Source organism: Aythya ferina (assembly GCF_964211825.1).
Source record: "Aythya ferina genome assembly, chromosome: 9".
Classification (NCBI taxonomy): domain Eukaryota; kingdom Metazoa; phylum Chordata; class Aves; order Anseriformes; family Anatidae; genus Aythya; species Aythya ferina.
The window spans coordinates 25,983,397-26,006,965 of NC_140305.1; the positions used below are offsets into that span (position 1 = coordinate 25,983,397).

General features: G+C 48.0%; 1 protein-coding gene across 2 annotated transcripts; it reads left to right on the top strand.

The window, feature by feature from the left end:
- Positions 1–1,928: 1,928 nt before the first annotated feature.
- On the top strand, positions 1,929–11,259 carry SPTSSB (serine palmitoyltransferase small subunit B). 2 transcript variants are annotated; one of them, XM_084529759.1, is made up of 3 exons: positions 1,929–2,039; positions 4,071–4,189; positions 9,660–11,259. In XM_084529759.1, the coding sequence occupies exons 2-3, from the start codon at positions 4,146–4,148 to the stop codon at positions 9,931–9,933; spliced, it is 318 nt and encodes a 105-aa protein (XP_084385885.1). In that variant the 5' UTR covers positions 1,929–2,039; positions 4,071–4,145; the 3' UTR covers positions 9,934–11,259. The 2 variants fall into 2 exon arrangements, with proteins under 2 accessions (XP_084385885.1, XP_084385884.1); XM_084529758.1 differs by having other exon boundaries at positions 1,933–2,039; positions 4,074–4,189.
- The last annotated feature ends 12,310 nt before the right edge of the window (positions 11,260–23,569 follow it).

Sequence of the window (23,569 nt, forward strand, 5' to 3'; positions counted from 1 at the left end):
CAGCTTGGTACAGGCTTCTCCTGGCTCAGTGAATGGGGGAGACCAACAGGAGCAGGCAGCTCAAGGAAAAAGAGCAGGTGGAGGGAACAAACCTTCCATTTCCCAGCACCAGTGTGTGACAAATCAAACCGCAGCCTCAGTTTTGACAACCAAGAGTGCTTTTGCAAGTATTTTTAAGGAATCAGTGTGAGGGATACACACCTGCTACTACATCCCTGGCAAAAATCTCATATCGAGCCCCATCCGACCAGCATCCAGGGAGCTAGAGAGGGGTACGACTACTTGGTAGTTTAAAACAAAGCCTCTGTGTAAGTATTTTTAGGATCAAAGACTAAGCCAGCATCAGTTCTGCAGACAACGTCCATAAAAATAGCAGCAGAAGGAAGAAGGTTCTTAGGGTACGAGCTGGGAACGAAAGCACCAAGCACCACATCCTGATTGCCCCTTTGCTGCTGGTGCTACTTTGTTTGTGTAAGCGCCTTTAAAGACATCAAACAAGGAAAGAGCATTTTTAAAGCATCATTAAAATGTGCTCCTATACAAAAGCAGCTTCAGCAGCTGTCGTTACCTCTGGCCTTTGAAACAGTCTGAGCTCCTTTATGGCCTTCAGCAGACACCACAGTGGCAGTGGTGGGGTGACAGGAGCCAGCCACACCTCGGGGCACGACCAACAGGCCATGGCCAAACCCTCGGGGTGCTGCTGGGGCAGCTGCATCCCTGCACTGCCCCCAGGCAGTTGTGCTCACCTTGTGCTGCAGCCACTGGCAAAAGAAACTTCTTTTTTGGCAGATGGGATATGGGGGATGTGGGATGTGGGGCAGGGAGGTGGGTGGCTCAGTGCTGGGGCTGAGGATGCACCCATGGGTGCCCACGCTCCTTCGGGCTGGGTGCAGCACCCAGAGGTGATGGTGCCTCCGGTGGCACTGGGGTGATTTCAGCCCACCTCCAGCTGTGGGAGCTGCCTGCTCATGGACAGGGATCAGGACCTGCTCAGGGCAAAGATCCAGCACCACAGACAGCCCTGGCCCCACTGGTGCTCAGGGGGTGTTCTCAGCACCCTCTGGTCAAATCAAGTGAAGGATTTTTGCCTTGGAAGGCAGAACAACGCGCACCGCAGCGGGGGGTACACCAGGAGCCACCCAGAAGTGCCACATCTCTGCAGGAAACCCCAAAACCCTAAATGACAGAATCAGCCCGGCCAGAGGAGCGCTGCCATCGCTCTGCTCAGCGAGAGAGGCTGCACCTGCATCCTGCTGCGGGGAAGCAGGCAGCGTGAGCACGCCGGGAAGCTCATGGAGCTCTTCGGCAGCGAGCAGCCCGCTGCAGCACTCTTGGTACCGAGCAGGGAACAAGCACAGAAAACCCAAGCTGCACAGAAAACCCAAGCTGCTTGTCGAGAGGCTCTGCGCAGCACAGGGCTCTGCTTTGCCCACCCGCACCTCTCTTCCTGTGCTGCCAACACCTCCCCTGATCCTCCGCCACCAGTCCCCTCCTTGCGGCGGGCTCCCCGCAGCGCGGCTCCCCCCCCAGCCGCAGTGCGAGCTGCGCTCCCGCCTGGCTGCACCGCATCCCACAGCACCCCACATCACCCCACATCACCCCACAGCACCCCACAGCACCCCACAGCATCCCACAGCACCCCACAGCATCCCGTACCGCTGCATCCCACCGCACCGCATCCCCCTGCATCCCATCCCACCCCATCCCACTGCACCGCACCGCATCCCTCTGCATCCCCCCGCATCCCCCGGCCCCGCACGGCCCCGCACGGCCCCGCACAGCCCCGCAGCAGCTCGCCGGGCCCGCGGGTGGCCGCAGGGGGGCTCCCTCGGGGTTCGCCAGCCGATGCCACCCGGAGCCGGGCCGCCGGGGGGGGCGCGTTGACCCGCGGCCCCCGCCCCGGCTCCGGGCCCGGCGGGGCGGGGCGGTGCGGAGAGGTGCGGAGCGGGGCGGAGAGGTGCGGAGCGGAGCGGTGCGGAGCGGGGCGGCCGGGATTTAAGAGCGGAGGGCGCCGGGGAGCGGAGCGGAGAGGAGCGGAGGTGAGGGCGGCGCGGTGCGCACGGGGTCCCCGGGCTCTGGGGAGAAGAGGAAGGGGAATGAAAAAGGGAAAAGGAAGGAGAAGGGGAAGGGGAAGGGGAAAAGGGAAGGGGAAGGGACCCCCCCGGAAGGCTGGAGGTGTCCCCGCACCGGGAGCGGTGACCTTGGCGGAGCGGAGCGCGCAGGATGAGCGCCGGGATGCGCGCAGGGCAGCGGGCAGCTGAAGGGCGGCTGCCGGCCCCCGGACTTGTTGCAGGGAGCGATTTTGCAGCTGCTGCTGCTGCAGCCAGCTTGGGGAAAACGAGTCAGGGGGTCCCAGAGGAGGAGGTTGGAGGGGTCTGGAGGTGGAGGTGCTGCCGAGCTGCGGTGCAGCGCTCGTTGCGCGCCGCTTTCCACCCCGTGGCTCTCCAGGAGCTGCTGCGCGCTGCCGGCCCCCCGGTGGGATGCAGCGGTGCCAGAGGGCAGGAGGGTGCCAGGCGTTAAGAGCCCCTGCTTTGCTTCATCAGCACGGCCGGCACTCTGTGGGCTGTGTATTTACAGGTGCTTGAGGGATTTGGGTGTTTCGTTCTTTGGCGCTTGGGTATTGTGAGCGTGGCCGTGCTACGAGAGAGGCTCTGCGAGTCCCTGGAGTGAGTCCTGCACAGAGCTCAGGTGCTGCTTGGTGGGCAGCAACAGGGTGAAAGGGTGCCTGCAGAATACGTGCGTGGTCACCCAGTGCCAGGAGCGTGGCCAGGACACACGACCACACACAACCCGGTGAACGGCACCCCGAGACGTGGGTGCTGTAGCCATGCTGTAGGAAAAGCCATCCATGGCCCCGTGGTGCATTCTGCCAGGCCCGCTTGTACCGAGCTTTCCCACGTGTGTGGGTAGCAGTTGTGCTCCCTGAGCCCCGCCACGCTCCAGGCGTGGAGCTGAGTGCGGGAGCGTTCCCCAAACAGGCACCCAGCAGGAGAAGCCCCGCTCGCTTCTCCGCTCAGGCGTGGGTACCCGGCACGTGCCTTCGAGTCAGATCTCAAGGAGACCTCCTCCTCTCTGCTCACCTGGGCCATCTGGTTAAATGTGATTCAACCCAGCTTTTGGGGACAGTCAGCACAGTGGCGTGTTGCAACGTTGAAAAGCCTTGTTGTGCCCTGCTGCCTGACCGAGCAGGAGCACTGCTTGTCCCCTCCACTCCAAAAATCCGCGGTGGTCTTGCTGTGTCCCACATTTAAGGGCTTTTCTGCTGTATCAGTAGTTAGCTGCCTTCAAACCCGTCTCCTCCTTGGGATGAAGTGGCCTGCCAAGGGAGTTGTTCCTTATCAGATCTGTGGGATTAAATAGGTTTCTGAAAAATGCAGATCTCCCTTTTCATTTCATATCTGTCTCAGTGTCTCACTTCGTTTTTCTTTTCACCTTCCAGGCTGATAACCAGCGTGGTGCAACACTGCTTCCTTTCCCTCCTTAGTGCTCAAGGGATATGCGCTTGCACAAGAGTTCGGTGCCTGTTTTCCCCTAGTCCCTGCCATGAGCATGACAGTGTTCACCTGCTCGTATTACCTATAGCACAAGAGCAGCTATTATTTCCAGCTGCTTCTGGAATGACTCAGAGAACCAAAGAAGTCCAAATAAAATAAGAAATGTAAATGAAAGTAAAAGTTTGCAGAATCCAAAGCATCTTGGCTGTTCTGCGAAGCACGTAATGCGTGTTCACTGCCTTCTGAGCTCCCAAGCCTTGTAAGCTCCCTTGAACGATCTCTAGCCAATGGCCCAGATGTTAAAAATCTTGTGGGAGCTTAGGTCTGCGCTCTAGAGCAAGGCCAAAACCCCTATAAGATACTTCATACAAAAGATAGTTCTTTAGAGCTCTACATTTTGAAGTATTTGCAATTTAGACCTGGTGCTGGCCTCTTGTCACAGATTTTGGGGGCTAGTTGGGAATCAGCTCTGTTCAAAACCTGTTAATAAACTGTGTTAATGTGAATAAACTTACACAGAAAACTCAGGGAGGAGTTGTGCCAAGGTTTCAGCTTGCCGATGTGTTTCCCTCCCAGCAGTGCCCATCGCCAGAGACCAGCTTGGCTCCGAGGTGCGGGTCCTGGCACCGCGGGAGGACGAGAGCCTGGAGCATGCTCAGCCCAGAGAAAGCTGGAAAGGAAGGGGCTTGTAAATCGTAAGTACGAGCTAGCTGTGCAAGAGGGCGTCTGCAGGAGCTTCAGAAGGGGAAAGAACAGAAAATTGAGTCTTTGAGAACTTAACCTGGCCTGGAGGTTTTGGCATTGTATTGGCAGGTATTGGCAGGAGCCAGGATGGAGCTGTCCCGAGTCTGCTTTTGTCGCAGAGAGGGGCTGCATCTTCCTCCTCCCTGCCCGACTGCAGAGATCGGCCTGCAAAGCTGCATTTTGGAAATTCCCTAGGTGTACTGCCACCGGGTACAGAGAGATGCTGGTGGGAATCCACAGCTTCCAGCTGCAGGTGTGTCTGTGCACCGGTAGGCACGGCCACGGCTGGGTGCCAAGTGGCTACTGCTTCGCTGCCTTGTTGGAAGCTGCCAAAGGTAAAACGAAGCCTTCTCTGCCAAGGGATGGATGGTGGGTTCCTAGGTCTTGTGCACGTTGCAGGTGCTGAAGCAGAAATGGGGCTGAAAGCGCCATTGCCACTGTTTCCACTCCCGCAGTATTTTCCCATTCCTGGAAGATGATTTTTTTCCAAGAAAGGCCCGAGGTGCCGTTGGAGCACGTCCACCAGCATGCACACAGCTGAGTCACGGGCAGCAGGAAAACGTTGCCCGGCCTCGGCTTCATTCATTCTGCCTGAGTGGTGGCCAGAAAGGGACCTGCGTGGGGTCTGCCAGCGCCGCTCCTGCAGCACAGCAGCCGGCAGCAGCGCGTGGCCAAGCGTGCGCCGAGGTGCTGATGCAGGAGGACGAGTGCTGAGGAAGAGATCCCAGAAATAGCCTCAAAGCTGCTGTGTTTTCTCTCCAGAACTTGAGGAGCGGAGGGTATTGATTAAGGTCTACACGTAAAGGTGCTGTTAATGGTGCATAACTGTGCATAACGGGAGCCGTGCAGGGGTTAGTGCTGTTCCTTTCACTGACATTCTCCACCTGGCATTACCTCCCTGGGAAAAACAAGCTTTAGGGTGCGTTTAAACACCCACGTGTAAGTACTCCAGGGTTCGGCTTGCCCACAGGGAGCAGGCAGCTTTCCAGGCCAGGCTGCATACAGGGAACCAGAGCAGCACAGATGCAATAGGGACGCACAGACGAGACGGTGTCCCCAGGCAATGCTGGCATTTGGCTTTTCCACGCACTTTTAACTGCTGCCTCATCTAAATTTCCTCCCGACTTCTTCCTGATTACTGGTCCACTGGACCCGTGTTTCATTCATTATGCACTGCGTGGTGCTCGCCGGATAAAACGCATCAAAGCAGATGCACGTCAGACTGGGACTGCGCATCCCTTTCTCCTTCTACTTGCCTTTTCAGGAATGTCAGCCCACATAAAATCAATGGGGTCATCCCAGAGCCATGTCAGCATGAGGGGGGCCTTGGAAAAGCCAGGATGGACTGTCTGAGTAACAGCAGGGCAAGAAAGAACTGCCACAGTGGGCTTACAGATGGCAGCAGTTACAGACAAATAATTTGCAGGCTGGATATTGATTTCAGTTTCCATGGGGCATGGCTACCCGTACTTCTAGTAGCAGAAATTAGACAACGTACCTAATTATTGCAGTTTGCCTTGTCGGATTTGCCACCTGAAGCGTGCGTGCTGTGGGTGTCCTGCACCCGAGGCCAAATACAAGCCTCGGGGCCCGTGGCAGGATTTTTCTGAAGCTTCATCACAGATGCAGTCCCTCAGGAGCCTGCAAAACTGACCACGTCTTGCTCCTGTGCTGTCACAGCAATTATTTAGCGTAAATCAATGTTCAGCCAGCTAAATATTTGCAATATTTGGGATTGATTTTTTTGTTTGGTCGGTTTTCCTTCCTACTTAGTTCATAACACTTGGCTGTGTTTCACAGTGATGGTGGGGCTACCCACAGCTCCAGCCTTTGTTTTCCCCCACTCCAAAGCTGTCTGGAGCAGACTATATGTTGGAAACCCTTTTTCTCTGTGTGTGTAGCCAGCCAGACTCTCCCGGTGAGGGTGAAGGCGTTTGTCAAGCATTCTTTGGAAACCAGTCTGTCCCAGTTCCCCCGCAAGAATGTTTGTTTCCTTCCACAGGAATTTCCCAGTGTGTGCACCTGGGCAGGTGCCCTTCGGCCACCAGCTGGGGACTGGTGTGAGCGGAGGGCCCAAAACGTTGTCACCCAGAGCAGAAAAGCTACAGCAAAATCCTTATTGCTGGCATCTTTAGGTCATACCCCCAAACACCACCTGTAGTACTGTGAACTACAGCTGGAGTTGTTTTTTTTTTTCCTTTTATTTTTTTCTTTGTTGAGATTAGGCATGCTTCTAAAGGAAACCTGGAATTTTTTGGGGGGTGATGATTTATCTTTCCGAGCACTCTAATCAGAGACATGTGTCAACAAGCAAGAAAATCAGGTTGCCGCTTAAGCCAATAAAAGCTGCTTTACAGGTTTCTCTTCTTGCTTTTTTCCTTGGAGGTGAAATTGCTGAAAATAACTGGATTCTTGCTCAATGGCTCAGGAGCCGAATTCTATTCATTTCATCCAGAGCTGGCTGTAACAGCCCTGTGCCCTCTAAACAGGAAGGCATTTCCACAGCACAACTGGATGCTTAAATTCAAATTTGTAGACAAATGATTGCTAATTTGGAGTTGCCTAACAGGGAGTTATCTCCTCCCGTTACGGCGTAGAGCAAACTGAGAGACAAGCAGCACAGCACCCCGGCCGCTTGGAACTCCAGCTGACTGCAGCGTTGATGTGAGAAAATCCAGTAACGCTTAAAAAATGTAAGCAGAAGCCCTCTTAATGAAGAATTTTTAGCCTCAGAAGTTTGCCTAGCCACTCCTGGTGAGCCGGGAGGTGCGGCCCCGAGCTGATGCGGAGGGAATAGGGTCAGGAAAGGCAGCTGTAACACAGGGTTTCTGTATCTCATTGCCTAAGCAGCTGCTTAAGGAGGGCTTTTTTTTCCTTCCCATCTACGTTTTCTTTTGATAAATAATGCATGGAGAACTGCATTGTCCCGAGACACCCCTGGTGCTTGCTGCTGCGGGGTGCTGGAAGAGCCCGACCTCGGGCTGGGTGTTGTCGCTGGGGTTCGGTGACAGAGCCGGGCTGAAACGCTGTCCCTGGGCTGGAAAACCCATAAAGATGCCCCCAGAATAACTCAGGAAGCCTGCTCCTTATTTACTTCGTCCCTCTTCACGTATCCCTCCAAAAGGGCAGCGTCTAGCAAGCGACAGCACCACACCTGCAGCCCGGTGGGCTGCTCTGGGGTTGGTGCGATCAGCCCGGGGACTTTTTGTTGTTATCCTGGGCTTTCCCTTCTGCCGGTGAAGGCAGAAAGCTGCTCGAGCCCCTCTTCTCTGCCCCCAAACCCCCTGTAGCCCCCCGCTAACCTGGCAGGGCGAAGCGGGCACGGCAGGCGCTCCTGCCCCGCAGCTCCTCCTTGGCCAGGCTCCCCAGCTATTTACCCAAGCAAGGAATGAGTTTGAGCAGCACGGGTATGACCCCAGCGCAAACACCGCGATCCTAGATAGCACAAGAGGGCTCTTATCGGTCTGCTCCCGGTTCTATAGGCAAGGGCTTAACCTCTTCATTGAAAAACGCTGCTCTTTTCGCAGGCGGTATAAATAGAGACACTTTTGGCTCCCGGTGAGTCACAGTTTGCCAGCTGTGTCATTTTTATTACAGGCTTTGCAATATTTACAAGGCTTTAAGGCCTCTCCCGAGTTCTGCCTTAAAACCATTTATCTGCAGGGAATCGTCTTCCATTCAGGCCAGGCCAGAAGCCCGTGGCAGACCTTTCTCCCCAGCCTGCGCCCTCGCAGCTGAGGCTTTTCACAGCACAGATATTTGTGGGAGTTAAAAAGGAAGGGCCGTGCCCTCCTGAAGGATTGCGGGATCACAGTCGGGGAGATGTAGTCTGGGAGAAAAGGGGAAGAAGGAAGGGAAAGGAAGGAAAGGGACTGCTTTGGGAGAAAGAGGGGATAAAGATGGGTTAGGGCTGGAGGACACCAAAGAAGAGGGGCAGGTGGAAAGTAAAGGCTGGACAGGGCAAGTGAAGAAACTTCTCTGCATGGAAATCTGCTAAGGCAAACCAGCCTCCCCCCTCTCCGTGCACAGCGTTTGCTGCGTTCCTGCACTTGTTGCCAGCAGAGAGGTCGTGCTCGTGGGGGTGTCGAGAGCTGAGGAGCAAGCGGGGAGCAGATGGAGGAGGGCTGGATAGGAAGCCAAGGGGGGAGAGAAACGCCGGGAGAGGAGCCAGCGGATGGGGGAAGGAGGCAGCCAAGGCAGGAAGCTCCCCAGTCGGCACCGTTGGGAAGGCAAGTGGGGAGCCAGAGCAAGCCGAAAGGCTGCCAGCTCAGGTGAGCCTGTGCTTGCTGCCCTCCCAGAGAAAGGGGGCAAAAATAATCTGTCGTACAGCCTCTCTGCGAGGCGAGCTGAGCGCCAGGACGAAGCTGAGCCGTCAAGGTGCTGCACGCAGCAGTGCATCTGCTGGGGCAGGTGGTGCCCAGAGGTGACCAGAGGGAAGCTGCTGCAAAACAAACATGGTTTGGGGGTTTTTGTAATTTGTCTTCCCTTTGGTAAATACCCACATAGTGCCTTACTGCGGAGAGAATACACCAGACAGCCCCTACCAGCAGCAAATGGCTGAACACCATAATTTATTTGGCCTCTACCAGTGGTCCATCATTACTGCAATCACAGGCAGCAAATTTCCCAGTGTTAGCTTAGTATTTATGGCCCTGAGGGACAGAAACCTCCCATTGCCTCAAGCTCTCTAAGAGTGGAAGGCAAAACCCATTTCCTAGTTAATACTTGCTCAGCCGTTCTCCTTTGTGTGTGGAGATGGGAACAATGAAAGCATAAAGCTGTTACCTGAGAGGAAATTCCTTCCTAGATGTGTAAATTCCACTAAACACTCTTCTAATCTGTAATGTATCTTACTGCCTTGGAAAGAGCTGAAAAAACTTCTTATGCTCTTTGAGATTACTTTTTCCCCTCCTTCCTAGCTTGTCTTCATCCGCAACAACTGCAGAGCACTACCAAATGGTTATCAGAAGTAAGCAGATTTTACAGGGCTGCCCTTTTCATTTCATCCTTCGTCCGGAGCGTGAGAGTGCCATCCACAGGGATGCAAGCTGGCCCAAAGCCTTCCCTTTTTAAATGCATATTACCCTGACTTCCACGTGAACCCTGCGCCTTTACAAGCTAATGGGGTTTTAATTCTTACGCAGAATGAATAGCCAAACATACTCCTAAGTGGAATGCCAGAAGCCAGAGCCCAACTGATACAACTTTAATAACTGCAGGCAGCAGTTCCAGAGCTAAAGGTTGGTTGCCTCCAGAGCAGTAGAAGCTGTCGGTGGTACCGATGCCTTGTTTCCTTTCAAACTTTATTTTATGTAACAATTACACATGGAATTGGACTTGAAATATGGCCACACCACCAGTTTTTATTTCCAGGTCCTTCTTTCCACTGCGGGTGCAATCTAGACTTCTCTGTCGTTACAGGTCATCTTCTCAGGGCCACTGGAAGCTGAAGATGGATATTAAGCACGTGAAGGACTATATCTACTGGCTGTACTACCAGTACCTGCTGATCACCTGCAGCTACGTGCTGGAGCCCTGGGAGCAGTCCATGTTCCACACCATCACCGTGACTGTTTTCGCTATGGTGGTGTACACTGCCTACGTCTTCGTCCCCATCCACGTCCGCCTGGCTTTTGAGTTCTTCTCCCAGATATTCGGAGGCCAGCCCGACAGCACGGTGAACATCGTGAACTGAACTTGTCTGAGTAGTGATTAGCAGCATGTGAAATGCGATGGCTTCTATGATTTTGTGTATTTATTCTGAAGAAGTTTTGCAGTTGTGAAAATCCTACTCAATCTTACACAATATGGCTTGCTTAATTACCATAGCTGACAACCAGAATAATGCACTGACTGCTGGCTGCACGGTCCCAGCTGAATTAAACACAGGCCTGCTTTTATTGTGTGATACTGGAACACGTCATCTGGAATGCAACACTTACCTAGTATTAAACCAGCTCACTCTAAGCAAAATATTCATGTACGATGAGGAGTCCCCTGCTTTCAAGACCATCTTCTAGTCTCTAACATCTCCAGGACTTTCTCTGTTGTAACAGAAGGCAGGCAGGCAGGACTGCATGTTTTTCACCTGTATGGCTTTATACACCTCCAGCACCCTAACTGACTCGTGCTGGCATCCAGGGAGCAGCAAAGGCTGCTTGTGATGGCTGTGAGGAAGAGCATTGTGCTGCTTTTACAGAAAGAAGTTCTGCCAACAGAGTGCTGGGGCAAAATAAGTTGTGCTGAGAGGATGTAAGATGAGTAAAACAGAGCGTGATCTGAGTGCTAATATCTGGGTTTTGACTTCTGTTTTTTAATGGGTGGGAGAGGAAATTAGAAGAGAGTAACTTGAATCCAACTTTTTGTGTGCAGGTTGCTGCATCTGTTTAGATGGTCTAAGATAGTAAAAAGAAAAACAGGTTATAGGTAATCTTGCAGTTTACTGAAAAGGACAGAAAGAAACGGAATTGTGTCTGTGTCACTGCACTCCTGCCACCTTCGAGAAAATCCGAGACATCTTTTCTTTCTGCTCCCATTCACTAAGGCAAGCAAAGTGCATGCTGCACCAGGGGAAGATGATCCAGTAAATAGAGTGGAAGTAACATTTTAACAACTGCAGGGAAGTCTGAGTGCTTAAAGACATCCCCTTTATAAAGAAGAAATGAGATGTATTTTAATTGCCTGTGGGAAGTTTCTCAAACAATGGAAGGTTTGTTGCTTTTTCACTCTACATCCAAATCAAATACCAATGCCAAATCACATGAATTACACAGTGCATGTATCTAACAGCTGATGCTGCTGTTATTAAAATGAGAGGTGTAAAATGTAAATAGCTTTCAAATGATGTTTGCACACTTACAGGATTAAAATATATATATATTTTTCAAGCTGCAGTGCTTAAAAGAACGATGCCTTCCTACATTTGTTTGGAAACGAAGACATGTTTTGAAGGTTGAACAGATCTGAACATGTGTATGCAGTTTTTCCGAAAACAATAAAATTTTATTCTTTGGAAACAATACTTCAGTGCATGACTTTTATCTCTTGTTTTCTCTTTACTCGTAGGCACCGTGATGCAAATCCAGGTTGGTATTATAGCAAACAGATCATTTTGTTGCAGGTGTTTTGGGGTGAGGTTTCAGAGCTCCTTAAATATATCTGTGTGTGGACTGCAATGGTCACCCTCATTAGTGCTCCAGCCTGAGGCGAAGAAGTTGCTGAGTACCTCAGCCTTCTCCGTGTCTGTTGTTACCAGTTCCCCCTTCTTATCCATCAGAGGGGGTACAGTCTCCTTGGCCTTTCTTTTCTGAGCGATGTACGTCTAGAATTCCTTCTTCTTGTGTTTTGTATCCCTTGCCAAGCTCAGTTCCAGGGGATCTCATCCCCCAGGTCTTTAAATAGCTGGAAGTTCGCTCTTCAGAAGTTCAAGGTCCTGACTGTGCTCTTCGCCAGGCCCATATTCCTCGAGATCACAAATTCATCCTGGGCGTGGTAACTGCAGCCCAGACGGCCTCCACTGCCTCCTTCTTCTTTTTTTCTCATTTCCCAGAAAGGCTGTTTGTTCCCAACGGCATCAAACCCAACTGGCCTGCTTTCAGCAGTACAAGGAAAAACACTTTCTTATAGGTATGCAAAGGTTGGGTCTCATATCTTAAGGAGCACACACCCCGATGTAATGTTGCAGTTTAAACACTTAAAGCAAACAGAACAAGCAAACAGGTAAGAAGGGGGAATTTCCACTGACCTCTCATGGTGGGAGTCCTGTAAAGCACTTCTCTTCCTTATTATTCCTGTTATCTGTGTTTAGCTTTGCAGGAGGTACTGGGAAGAAAGAGGAAAGCAGCAGCTGCTTCTCTTTGGGATGACTTAACTGAAAACACTTCTTTTGTGTGTGTTTTTCAGCTTGTTTACTAGATTTCAAAGGAGTTTTTGGGCAGGAGGTAGTCAAGGATGTAGAGAGATGGCTGAAAATAACCTCTCCTTGCTGAAAAGCCTGTTGAGATTTTTCCAACCCTTTTCACTCCTTTCTACTAGAAAAAAAAAAAAAATATATATATATATATATATATATATATACACCTACTTATTATCCGAAATTAGTGGGTTCCAGAAGGAGATTCCCAAAGCATTTTTGGCCACAGCAGAGCACAGAACCATTTTTTCCCCAATTGAAAGAGAGAAGAAGGCAGGACACTGCTGTCCACAGCTTGAGACCACACCACACCTTAGGAAATGCTGCTCCAGTTTTGAAATCGTTTTCCCCACAGGTGAAGCCGTTCATACATGATGAAGAGTGTTTTTCATCAGATTGCATCTGAGCATTAGCATGGAAGCACCTCTTGCTGTAAGAGCAAGAAGCCATGGCAGGAGGGTGCACATTTCAGAGCTCTGCCAGTAACACCAGCACACAGCTCGGTACGTGTGGCACACAGGCAACTACTGTGCTGTGAAGAGTGACGGGCTCCATAGAAAACACCTTGGCAGGACACTCATTTCTCCTGCTTCATTATTTCTCCACACTAATTGTAGTTAATTGCTCCATTATTACCTTATGCTAGCTGTAGTTCAGGCTGATCACAGCAGCTAGAAGTTTTTACACAAAAAAAAGGCAATACGTTGAGAGCAGACAGAACCAACAGCAATAAATGAAACAAAAGCAGAAAGGAAAATGAACCCATTCCAGCTGCACTCACCCTGAAAGTACAAATGCATCATTAAATTAAGCACCAAGAAATTTTTGAGCTCAGCTGGCCAGCACCATACCTCCCTTGTTTAAAATTCATTTTCTTAAATTCGTTTAATCAAAGCTAGCATTTATCCTGCTGTAAAAGTTTCCCGGCCAATTTCATGGCTCACCTCCTAAATCCATTGCAGAGGGTGACTACACGTGCACGTGTCCAGACAACGAACCCCAAGAAGCAGCTTCCTGAAGCCATTCCAGGCAGCCTTTGCTATTAAGACTAGTAAGGAAAGCTTCCCTGGACCTCTTGCTTAGCTGTGGCCTTACACAAGACACATAGGGATCAGCATCATTACCACTGCATATCTTGCTGGGTTTTCTTCTACATTATTTTGTTGTGTATCTTCTATCATGTGAATTAAAATGCAGGGCCTGAAATAGGTTAGCAGCAGATTCTGGCTCAGAAGGTGGTCATGGGATGTAGATGTCATTGATAACCAGCTGCCAGCAAACTCAGCTAACATGAGCAGCAGCAATACGTAGCATTAATGTATATTAAGTGTGATATTCCCAGTTCTTTTCACACCCCTAGAGAGTCTTCAGTGGTTCCTGTCTCATTAATAACCTAACAAATGAAAGAAAAATCCCTGAACTCAGTGGTGAATGCAATGTTCCCATCCTTCCTCTTGATTTTTCTACAGAAGATGCAAAATAGCCCAAAGGAGCAGGTGAGGAAGTGCTTACTGTCCTACACATCCTCAGGGCATCTGGGCTCAGAGCAGTCACCTGTGGAGACAGATCACCATCATCATATAGGAAATCTGATTTTATCTACATGGAATTCCCTGAAAAACGAGACCCCATGTTTCTGAAGTTTTGAAATTCTAAGGATATTCAAGTAAAATTTTTTCCCTGAAGTTTTATCATGCAAAACTGTCACAAAAAAGGTAAATCATCTAATCACACAGTGCCTGCTGAGGAGGACCCTGAACACGACATTTTGTGTTTGTCTCCCTTCACTTCTTACCAAGGCAATGCCCCACTTCTAGAGTTTAATTTCCCTACCTACTTGGAAGCTAGGAAAAGAAATATTTAAGCCATTGTGAAAGTGGCTCTCTAAGCACAAGAAGAGCAGCCAGGTGTGCTGGCAGGCAATAGAGCCATAAGAACCAAATTACACTCACACAGCATCAGGATGCGGTTGCCAAAATGTGGCCAAATCTCACCGCTGGATTACTACTCCCCAGGGCAGAGATGTGGACAAGTGGCAGCATGCCAGGCTGACCATTTGGAAATTGAAGCAGAAAAGGCTAATTTTCAAATTAAACACTACTGACCTTGTGAGGACTTTGTCACGTTCACACAAAAGGATCAATACCCAATGCTGTACTGAAAGCAGTGCTGCCCCTCGCGTGTCAGCTCCTACCTGAGCTATCTTCATTATTTACTCCTAAAATACCAAACCCACACTATATCAGCAAGCCACCGTTCTTATCCTACCACAAACTGCTTTCTGCATGGAATCTACTTCCCTCTGTTTGGCAACCCCAGATATCTTCCTAGCCAAGATAAGGTAATTTATTAATCTGGGCTCTCTGTGTGCATCTAGGTATTGACAGCAGCAGAATTCAGTGATAAAATGTGACAAGCAGAGCCACTCCTCTCCTTTCTAGAGTACAGGCCACCCATAGTGCCAAGGCCACCCACAGGGACAAGAGCATGTGGCAGCAGGACTGCAGGACACAGCACACCCGGTGCCCATGGCCCTGCTGGCAGCATGGTCAGTGCCTCATAGAGACCGTATCAGCCTTTCCCTCTGACCAAAGCCTGATCAGAAAGTGAAAAACTGGCGATTCAGTAGGAAAGCCAGACTTCTTTTGAAGTACGCCACCTCAGCTGCTCCACCCACACAGAGCCTCACGCAGCGAGCAGCCTGCCTCAGGCCTGTGGCAGCTGAGGAATTGGGAGTCAAAGTTACCGACCTGTTAGGTCGATATCTCAGGAGGCTAAAATTCAGTGTAATGGCAGTGTTTGCCAGCTGACAAGGAACGTGGGACACCTGCAGGGTCCCCAAAGGCAGGAAGGGCTGGGTGTGAGCACATGGCAGAGGTACAGGCCTCATCCCATGGCTCCAGCCAGCAGCAAGAACCAAAACAAAGCAGCCTCCTCTTCACTCCTGTTCCCAACACACACTGAGGAAATCTTGGCCTGGGCTAAATGAAGATAGCTCAGTTCAAGGCATGACCAATTTTGTTATTTATTCCTCAGAGAAAGCAATACTTTGCCACTGAATTCGTAGAGCCCGGGTTATGAAAATACCTCTTGGCAATTTTATGGGAACTCCCTGGCTCTCAGGCTGTGATTCACAGGCAGAGGTAAGAATTAACTCCGAGACTCCTGTCATCGTTGGTGTCTGCTCCACCCTTATTTCAGAAGCTGCTGGCAGTAGTTGCTACGTCACTGGAGTTTATAGCTGATAAACTGTGCTGAGTCTGGTGTTCCACCAGAGAGCCCAAAGTGAAGCAGTCCTGGAGCCTGGGATAATAAAGGCCACCTTAGATTGGACAAAGAAGTTCTGAGCTAGAAATAGGCTGTAGAAATAACTTCATGCGGCCTAATATAAGCTCTACTTCCTCAGCTACCAAGAGCCATTTGTCTTGGTTTAAAAGTGAAATGAAAAGGATGCATGTGTACCCTTTGCATCAGAAGCATGTCCAGCCTGCTGCTGATAAACAGGCAGGCAGGAGAGAAAAACTAAGCAGCAGGACTGAAAGGAGAGCAGAAATATCTATGAGATAGAAACAGGGTAAATCTGGAAAATCTGTAAGAAAAATCAGTCTGCTTTTTTACAAGGACTGAGCAAGGAGGGAGGAGGGGAGGAAAGGATGTCAAACAGTGGCAGTGTCAGGAATAGACATTGTCAGCCAGGGTGATGGTTCAGTTATTTTTTCAGACAGCTCCTATCTTTGCTTCATAATCAGGGAGTAGATCAGATATAGCTCATTATTTCAAGGTCATATTCAAGGATGAGTTACATGCCATGAATCTTGATGAGGTTTAGATGTTAAAGGGAAAAAAATGAACAGGAAGATAAATTGCCAGTAAAATGTACATCAAGGAGTATTTGACACAAAACAACTGAGGCCAAGCTCAGAATAAAGCCTCCTAACACTGAAGAGGGCTGTAATGGGATTGCAGCAATGTAATTAAAGGACAGGGTGACAAGGCACAGCACATGGCCTCACCCATCTTCTGGCTGGCAGAGGAAAGAGCTTGTATCAGTTCTTTGCATTCCCCACAGCCACGAATTGCACAACAGAAGCCTGCTAGCCCATATACATTAATTATCTGCCACCTGCGCAACAATTGACTGATTTATGAAGTAACAGCTGGAAAAATGATGGTGCAAAGCAAGGAAACACATCCAACTCCATGGATCCTGGTGGCTTGCCAGAGGCAGTACATATCACGTAGATATCATGTACAGGGCATATATTTCACTGCAGGTAGATAATACTCAGATCCCGACAAAACCTCTCCAAATCACACATGAATACTTCTTGCTTCCCTTTCCTGTATCTCTTCTCATATAACAAAAATCACAACATGATGAAATCAAGCATAATTAGTTCACTATCATGGTGAGCGTGCCTACAGTCAGCACTCTGGTCAGCTGCAGTGTTGTGGCGCACGTACTGTGAGGACACATCGAGAAACACCAAGTCCTCCTTGCATTAAAACGTTCACACCTGGATAGATGTGGCTAATTCACACTCCATTAGTTCAGGTATCTTAGTATCCAAAAGCTTAACATATTTTGGTGGCACCAAAATACTTCAGAGTTCAGTTCTACATCAGCTTTCTATCCGGAATTATTGTACCTTCTAAAAGCCACTCAATTCAAACATCAATACAAGAAAACAGGACTCGAGCACTGCCGTAAGCATCTTTTTGCAACAATTATTTGACCTGTTTTTCCCAAGAAATCTTCAATAACAAAACCAGCATCATTGAGGTTTTCTTTTATATAAATGCATGCACTCTTAAATAAATCATGAGCTGCAAGCATTCATAGCAGCCATGGAAGTTTCCACGCACAAAGAGCAGTCTACAGTCTGTGCCTTTACATCAAAAGTCTATCATACGTATGATAAGCTCCAGTTTTGCAATTTTATAGCAGAGCAATACCTGTACAGACATCTTTTAATAGGGATGTGTCAGATCTCCCTGTCATGCTTGTGCCAGCGTGATGGGAGCGGTGGGAAGAAAAATTCAACCCACTGAAATTGCAACACCTCTTCCTGAGAATCTGTCTTGATGAATAATTATAAAATGCATATATTATCAGAGAGGACTGGCACAAGCAAAAAGAAAAAAAAAATTAAATTAAAAAAATAAATAAATGGCTAAGTGCCATTGCATTTGCCAAACCTGCTGCTTCAGTAATGTCCTAGGTTACCACTGGTGTGAGACCTATTGGTAAAATACTTAAGTGGTCTGGCAGAGCCCTGGGAGGCCAGAGCATTCCTGCCATCCTCCTTCCATCTCTTCCATTCCTGAATTTCCTTCTTTCTATGAACTATTAATCTTTGTCTCCTCCATCCACTTTGAAATACCTAACGTGCCTCCAATGCACTCCTGCTCTCTGCTTCCAGCCACAAAAGCAGTGATGGAGGGAGGGGGAGCAGTGCACATCCCAACTGAAGGACAAGGAATTCAAGTTTGCTTCTGGAGCAAGGTCACTGAACTGTTTCTGGCTTTTTCTCTGATTGGTTTTGTTTCCAGCCAGCTAGAGTGAGGAAAGCCTAGGAAATGTCAACACCAATTTTTATGTACAGCTTTTTAACAGACTCGGTGTGCAAACCATTTGTACCTGCATATTGCTATCCTCATATTCTCTCAGAGGAGAACTCAAAGTGCTAATATGTGAAAACATAAATTCTACAATGTATTTATTTTGCTGATGCCAGTGCCCAGAGTTTACACCGCCGTGGCTCCTCTGCTGGCAGCACCTTTCACCGTGTCTCCTTTAGCCAACTAATGGAACCAGAGGTTTTTTAATGAGATGGGACAAATTACAAAACTAAGGGAAAGCAAACAGCTACTGTACAATAACCTCTAAGATTCCTATCATGACCTGACAAACAAATATTTACCTTTATAAAACAATTATTTCTGAGTCTGAACTTCAGTGCATCCTGGTACAGGTAACAAACATACCAGAAGTAAATTAAGGCTTCCTGGTTCCTGGCCATGCTTTGGCTTCAAGGGAAATCTTGGGCATGGCTGTTCCCCAGCCCTCGTAAACAAGGCTGAACTGAGCAGCATGACCAGACATGATCTTTTACACACACACGCAAAAATAAAGAAATAAAAATAAAAGGAAATTTGAAAATCTGTAGTACAAGAGACTGATAAGTTGGATGGACCTGTAGGACTTGGCTGTTCTTCCTGCACAGGCTCTCAGGGATAGACAAGAAGGTGCCGGTACCCCACTGGTACCCCATGAAGACAGCACCCCTCTTTAAAAGAGGTGCAGAAAAGCCAAGCATCACAGAGCAACGGAGAATTAATCAGCAAAGAGGGTTTCTCTGACAGTACAGCACATTCATAAGACGGTGTAGAGGCTGAGCTACTGAGGTTGTCCTGATGATAAGGAAAAAGCTTTGGTTTCTGTGGTTATCAAGCAACAATAACCTGTGATGTTTGATAAACATGAAACGGGAGCCGGGAGCTGTTAACGAACAGAAGTTAGCATGAGGAGCACATTCCCTCATAATACCCAGAAGAGGATCCTACTTCATGAATCAAGGATGTCTCCTCGTTCAGCCTGATTCAAGTGGCATCATGATTTGGGTTATTTTGTATATCAAAGGCTACTGGAAAATAGCATCTGGTGCTAACCCCCTAACAGGGGTAGCAGCGACTCATAAAAGGCCCAGGAATTTAGAGAGAATTGGGTCCCTTTCACCATGAAATTGCCATAGGCATCCACTGGGCCTCTGGCTGCAGCAGCAGGACAGGGTTTGCAGAAAACCAAGACCTTTGGAGCATCTCCACACCGAGGAACAGCTCCACACAACTTCGACATAGAGCAAGACTGAGAATTATCCCCCTCTGCTGACAAACAGCAGCAATGACCCATTTTTGTGCTGCTCTCTTAAACATTATTCAAGTAAACCCTGCGATTCTGAACGGCACCAGACCAAATATGTGCTATATGACGGATTTATGCAACATATTACCTGATTAGAGGAAACTAAACCACAGATACCTGTGCTGCAATAAAGCTCGATGATGTAATGCACAGGTTTTATCTACGGATCAGCTAAAGCTGGAGTGTCACAATATGCAGATTTCTGTCGAAAGCTATTTTAAAGAAGTTTCTTCTCGGATCTCTTTGTTCTTGCCTCTGAAGTTCAGCAGTAATAATGTTTGTGGCTCATACTATAAATTGGATTGCTAATTGGATTCCTTACAAGGAACTGAAGAAATAGGCAAAAACTGGGAAATAATTGGAGCACTATCCCTGTAAATTTAGTGCAGATTATCTCACAGGAAGCAGTGCCTGGAAGTGTCATGTCCCAGAGGCATTAGGTGATGTTATTCCTCCCGTTCGCAGCGCTCCTTGAGGCCACGGAAGCTGAGCTGAAGCAGCAGTACCTCTTCCCAAGCACAGCTCCGTATTGCTGCATTGCTGAAATTATCAGTGTGCAACTTCACAGCTGCAACCAGTAAAAGGCAACGAGAGCCCTCCTCTCCTGAAGGAACAGGCTGTAACTGGGGGGGTGAATGAGTCCCAGACTGCAAATGCAGAAATGGTGCTGTACAGGAGAAACTGCCTGCAAAAATAAATAATAATAATAATAAAACAAAATGAAAAAGCAGCAGAGAGGAGCAGCAATCCATGGAGGGGATGTGAGGATGTCCCTCCTGGGGCCCGCGACCCAGCAGCCGCAGCAGCACCTGCAGAGGCAGACAGGAGCTACTGCTGCATTTTGGGCCAGGGGAATACTAAATGTGGAAGCTGAGTTATCGCCCGGCACACAGGCAAGGTGCAAACTGTTCCTGTAGAAGAAGACCTCCTACAGCTTCAAGCACTGCAGGCACAGCCAGCTGCTGCCTCTGCCTTGAACCTTTAAGCAGCTCACTTGAGCACAGCCCCACCTTGATTTCCTCACTCTGAGTACTGAGTATGCTTTGTTATGTTCCTCTGAATGGAAACTATTTCATTCTTCCAAATTATTACTTGATGCAATAGTAAGATGAGTGAAATTGCTAGGAACATATGCTTGTTTAGGACCTTGATAGTGAAAAATGCAGAGTAATTATAACCATGGTCCTAATAAAAACTAAATTGGACACTGGTAGGGACCACAGAGGTCTGTAATTCCCATTGCCCAATGCTCCCCATGTACCCAGCTTAAGGTTTTTAATATACTTCTAGAGTTACATCATGGAATTTTTATTAATTTGTCTCTTGGCAGTGCCAAATGTCCTAGGAGCTGTACATGTTGCTCTGTATCCCAAATTCACTTCACAGTAAATATTCAGACAAAACCTCATGCGTAAACTACTGTGTTCTCTTTTGTTTTTAGATCCTCTGGAGCTTTACATGTATGTTAACGCGGCTAATGAAGAGAGCAGGCCAGAGCAGGAAAACACCTCTGGGACAGATTCCTCCCTGTAGGCAGGTCGGAGCAGCTCCCGCTGGGCAAGGAGTCCAAGAGCTTCTCAGGAAGCTTCATGGGCTCCTTTCCTGGATCCAGTTTATGTGAGGGAATAGTGACCTCAGGTGGTCTGTTAAATTAACCACAAGGATATCTTCCCCATGAATTTCCATTCTCTGCTCCTTCTATTTATTGAAGCGTCTATGAAAATTAAGCCGCTGTGAGCCAGCTGTTGTGGCTGGCACATCTCCACCAGCACTGTTCTGGCTTTAGGCTTTTGGCACTTGAGCTTTCGAGCAAACTATGCACAGCTATTTACTCAAGGACCCAGTCATCTGCCTATAAGAATGAGAGCAAACCTTTATTAAAAGTGCTTTTGAATGCTGTGCTTGCTTTCCCTACATATTGCACTGATCCTTTCTAATGCCATGACTTTGGTATTGCTTGGTAGCTCAGAGACTGAGCAGTACTTTTAAAGATCAGATACAAAATCTATTGCAAATCATAGGATAAACTCATCTTGAGTTGCATATGAGTTCAGTATCATTCATACATGTATAATTCAGCTGCCAATGTGCACACTGGTTAAATATTTGGATAGCCTAATGATTAGCAATGAAGCACAATACAGCATGAGATGAAGTAGTGTGCTTGTGGTAATATATAGCTCCTAAAGAGTATGACAGTAACAGCAGAAAACTAGTATATGGCATATTTAGTACTCATTGAAGAAAAGAAAAAGGATAAGAATTTCATTGTGTTCTTTCTGAGCCATGATGAAAACATCATTTTTCAAGACATATTAGTGACTAAATGATATCCCCCAAAAGGTCCCTCCACCTAACAGGAGCATGCAGTGGTGCCTTCCCCGTTTGACCAGGTGGAGCTCCACACAGACACAGATGTGAAGGATCAGCGGGTTCACACTGTGCTACACTGAATATTCATTTCCAAGTCACTCACATGCTAGCCTCTAAATCCATATTGGGAAAAAGGTGACAAAACATTGTAAATCACTCTACCTCATCCCCAAACACTGCAAACTAGAAGTGCACAATAAAAACTTACGCACACCACTTGCCATGCTTCAGGCCTTAGGGAATCCTAAGGAGTAATTAACAACTCCATGCCACCAGTCATACATTGAAATGCCACGTCAGGTTTGGACAGCAGCAGTCACGGAAGGAGGAACATTTCTCACCCTTACCACTCTCAATCATTACTACTGGAGTAGCTGGTAGTGGAGACCTGACAGCTTTATCACCCAAGCTGCCAGAATTTACAAAGCCTTCTTTAAATTCACGGCAGGGCCTGTACAGAGTCTTATAACTCCTGCAGCTCCTGGGTGAAAAGGGAAATTAAATGGAGCTGTGAAAACTGAAATGTCCTGATGAGTTACCATCTTGCACTTCAGACAACAGCTCCAGAGACATTCGCAGGGAAAGAAAAAGCCACTCCAAGCCTCGGCCCGCATTAGAAATATAATTCTTGTGGTGTTTTTTCTTTTTCTTTTTCTTTTTTCTTTCCCTAGGAAGATAAGCAGTTACTTCCAGTTTCTTAGTTCTGGCTTATATATGTCATTAAGCAGCGCATGGCTATGTTTCACTGAGAAAGAACGAGAAAGAAGCCAAGAGCACACACGCTGCAGCACATCCAGGTCACAGCTGAACACCCCTGAGTGCAATTGTTCTGTTTCCCTGCTAGAGTTTTATGAACTGCTGCAAGCGTGACTGCCCAACACATGTACAGAACAGTGAAGTATCGGACCTGTACTCGTGCAGTGTGTTCTCCCAACCCAGAATCTTCGATTTTGTCCTACACACAGTCCCATTACAGGAGGTATGGCAGCGAGGAGACGGGTGCCTGGTTTTAAAGCAGATTTCCTGCCCTGTTCCTTAGAGTCCAGATTTCAGTAAGACAGTAACCAACATACAATGATAAGAATATACTGCAGTCTTCCTAACCATAGCAAATTAATTTAAATGACTGATCTTGACTGAAAAACCAACCACTATCACCAAGCTGGTGTGGCTTGACAAGGCTGAAAAAACAAATACACATCCATTATTTTTGCCACAGACATTACCACAGATGGCTGGTGATCACATGCTCAGAAACTGATGACCTCTGCTGGTCATCAGCACACGAGACTACAGAATTAACACTCACACCTACGCAAATCTGCCCTTCTTTTGAAGGATTTGAACTACAAAGGATTTTCCTGAGATGTCAGACCTCCAGCTATTGGCAGCCTACATAGACCCATTCCTAAAAATGCACTGATTTAAATGAAACATCATTCAACTCCCCAGCTACAGTAATGCTGGCATTTCTTTGAATACTGAATCCTCATTACAAAGAGATGGTGAAATCTTTCAGTCTACATTGCATTGCCGCTGATTTAGGCAGCTTTCTGCTCATATAATAAGATCTAAGCCCCAGCCCTACATAGTCAAAATTCTCAGGGAATTTTAAAGTCTTCTTTTTATCTTGTTTATTGCATATAAAGATGTAAAATCTTTCAGAAGACTACAACAACACTTTGACAGTTTAAAACATATGAATTTTACTTGAATGTGTGGTAGCCATAGAGCAGCATGAGATTACAGAGGCAATACCTTAGTGACTACAAAGAACACAGTTCTGATTTCAACTGACAGTAGGTGGTGGCTGTGCATTAGGCTTAGGCAGAGTTTAATATATCAGGGCTGAAATAAAGTGGAGAAAACCACAGCTGAAAATAAATCTGCAATGAAAATAGTTGGAGCATTGTTTGGATCAAATTCTCCTCCTGGTGACTTCACAGAAGATGCAGTTCCCATAAAGGACAGGCTTTGTCCTACCCCTCTTGCAACATGAGACTCGCCAAGTGAAAGCCTGTAATTTACTACAGATGTGTTATTTCATAAATCAAAGAAATCACAGATCAAGAGATCCATCAGGGGTTGAAAGGAAAAACTATACAACACCTCCTGTACAGC

What these genes read in the sequence shown, in the direction of transcription:
- SPTSSB (XM_084529759.1), top strand. Translation starts at nt 4,146, where the DNA reads ATGCTCAGCCCAGAGAAAGCTGGAAAGGAAGGGGCTTGTAAATC. An exon ending in AAGGAAGGGGCTTGTAAATC is followed by an intron (nt 4,190 to 9,659) that starts GTAAGTACGAGC and finishes CTGTCGTTACAG; the next exon opens with GTCATCTTCTCAGGGCCACT.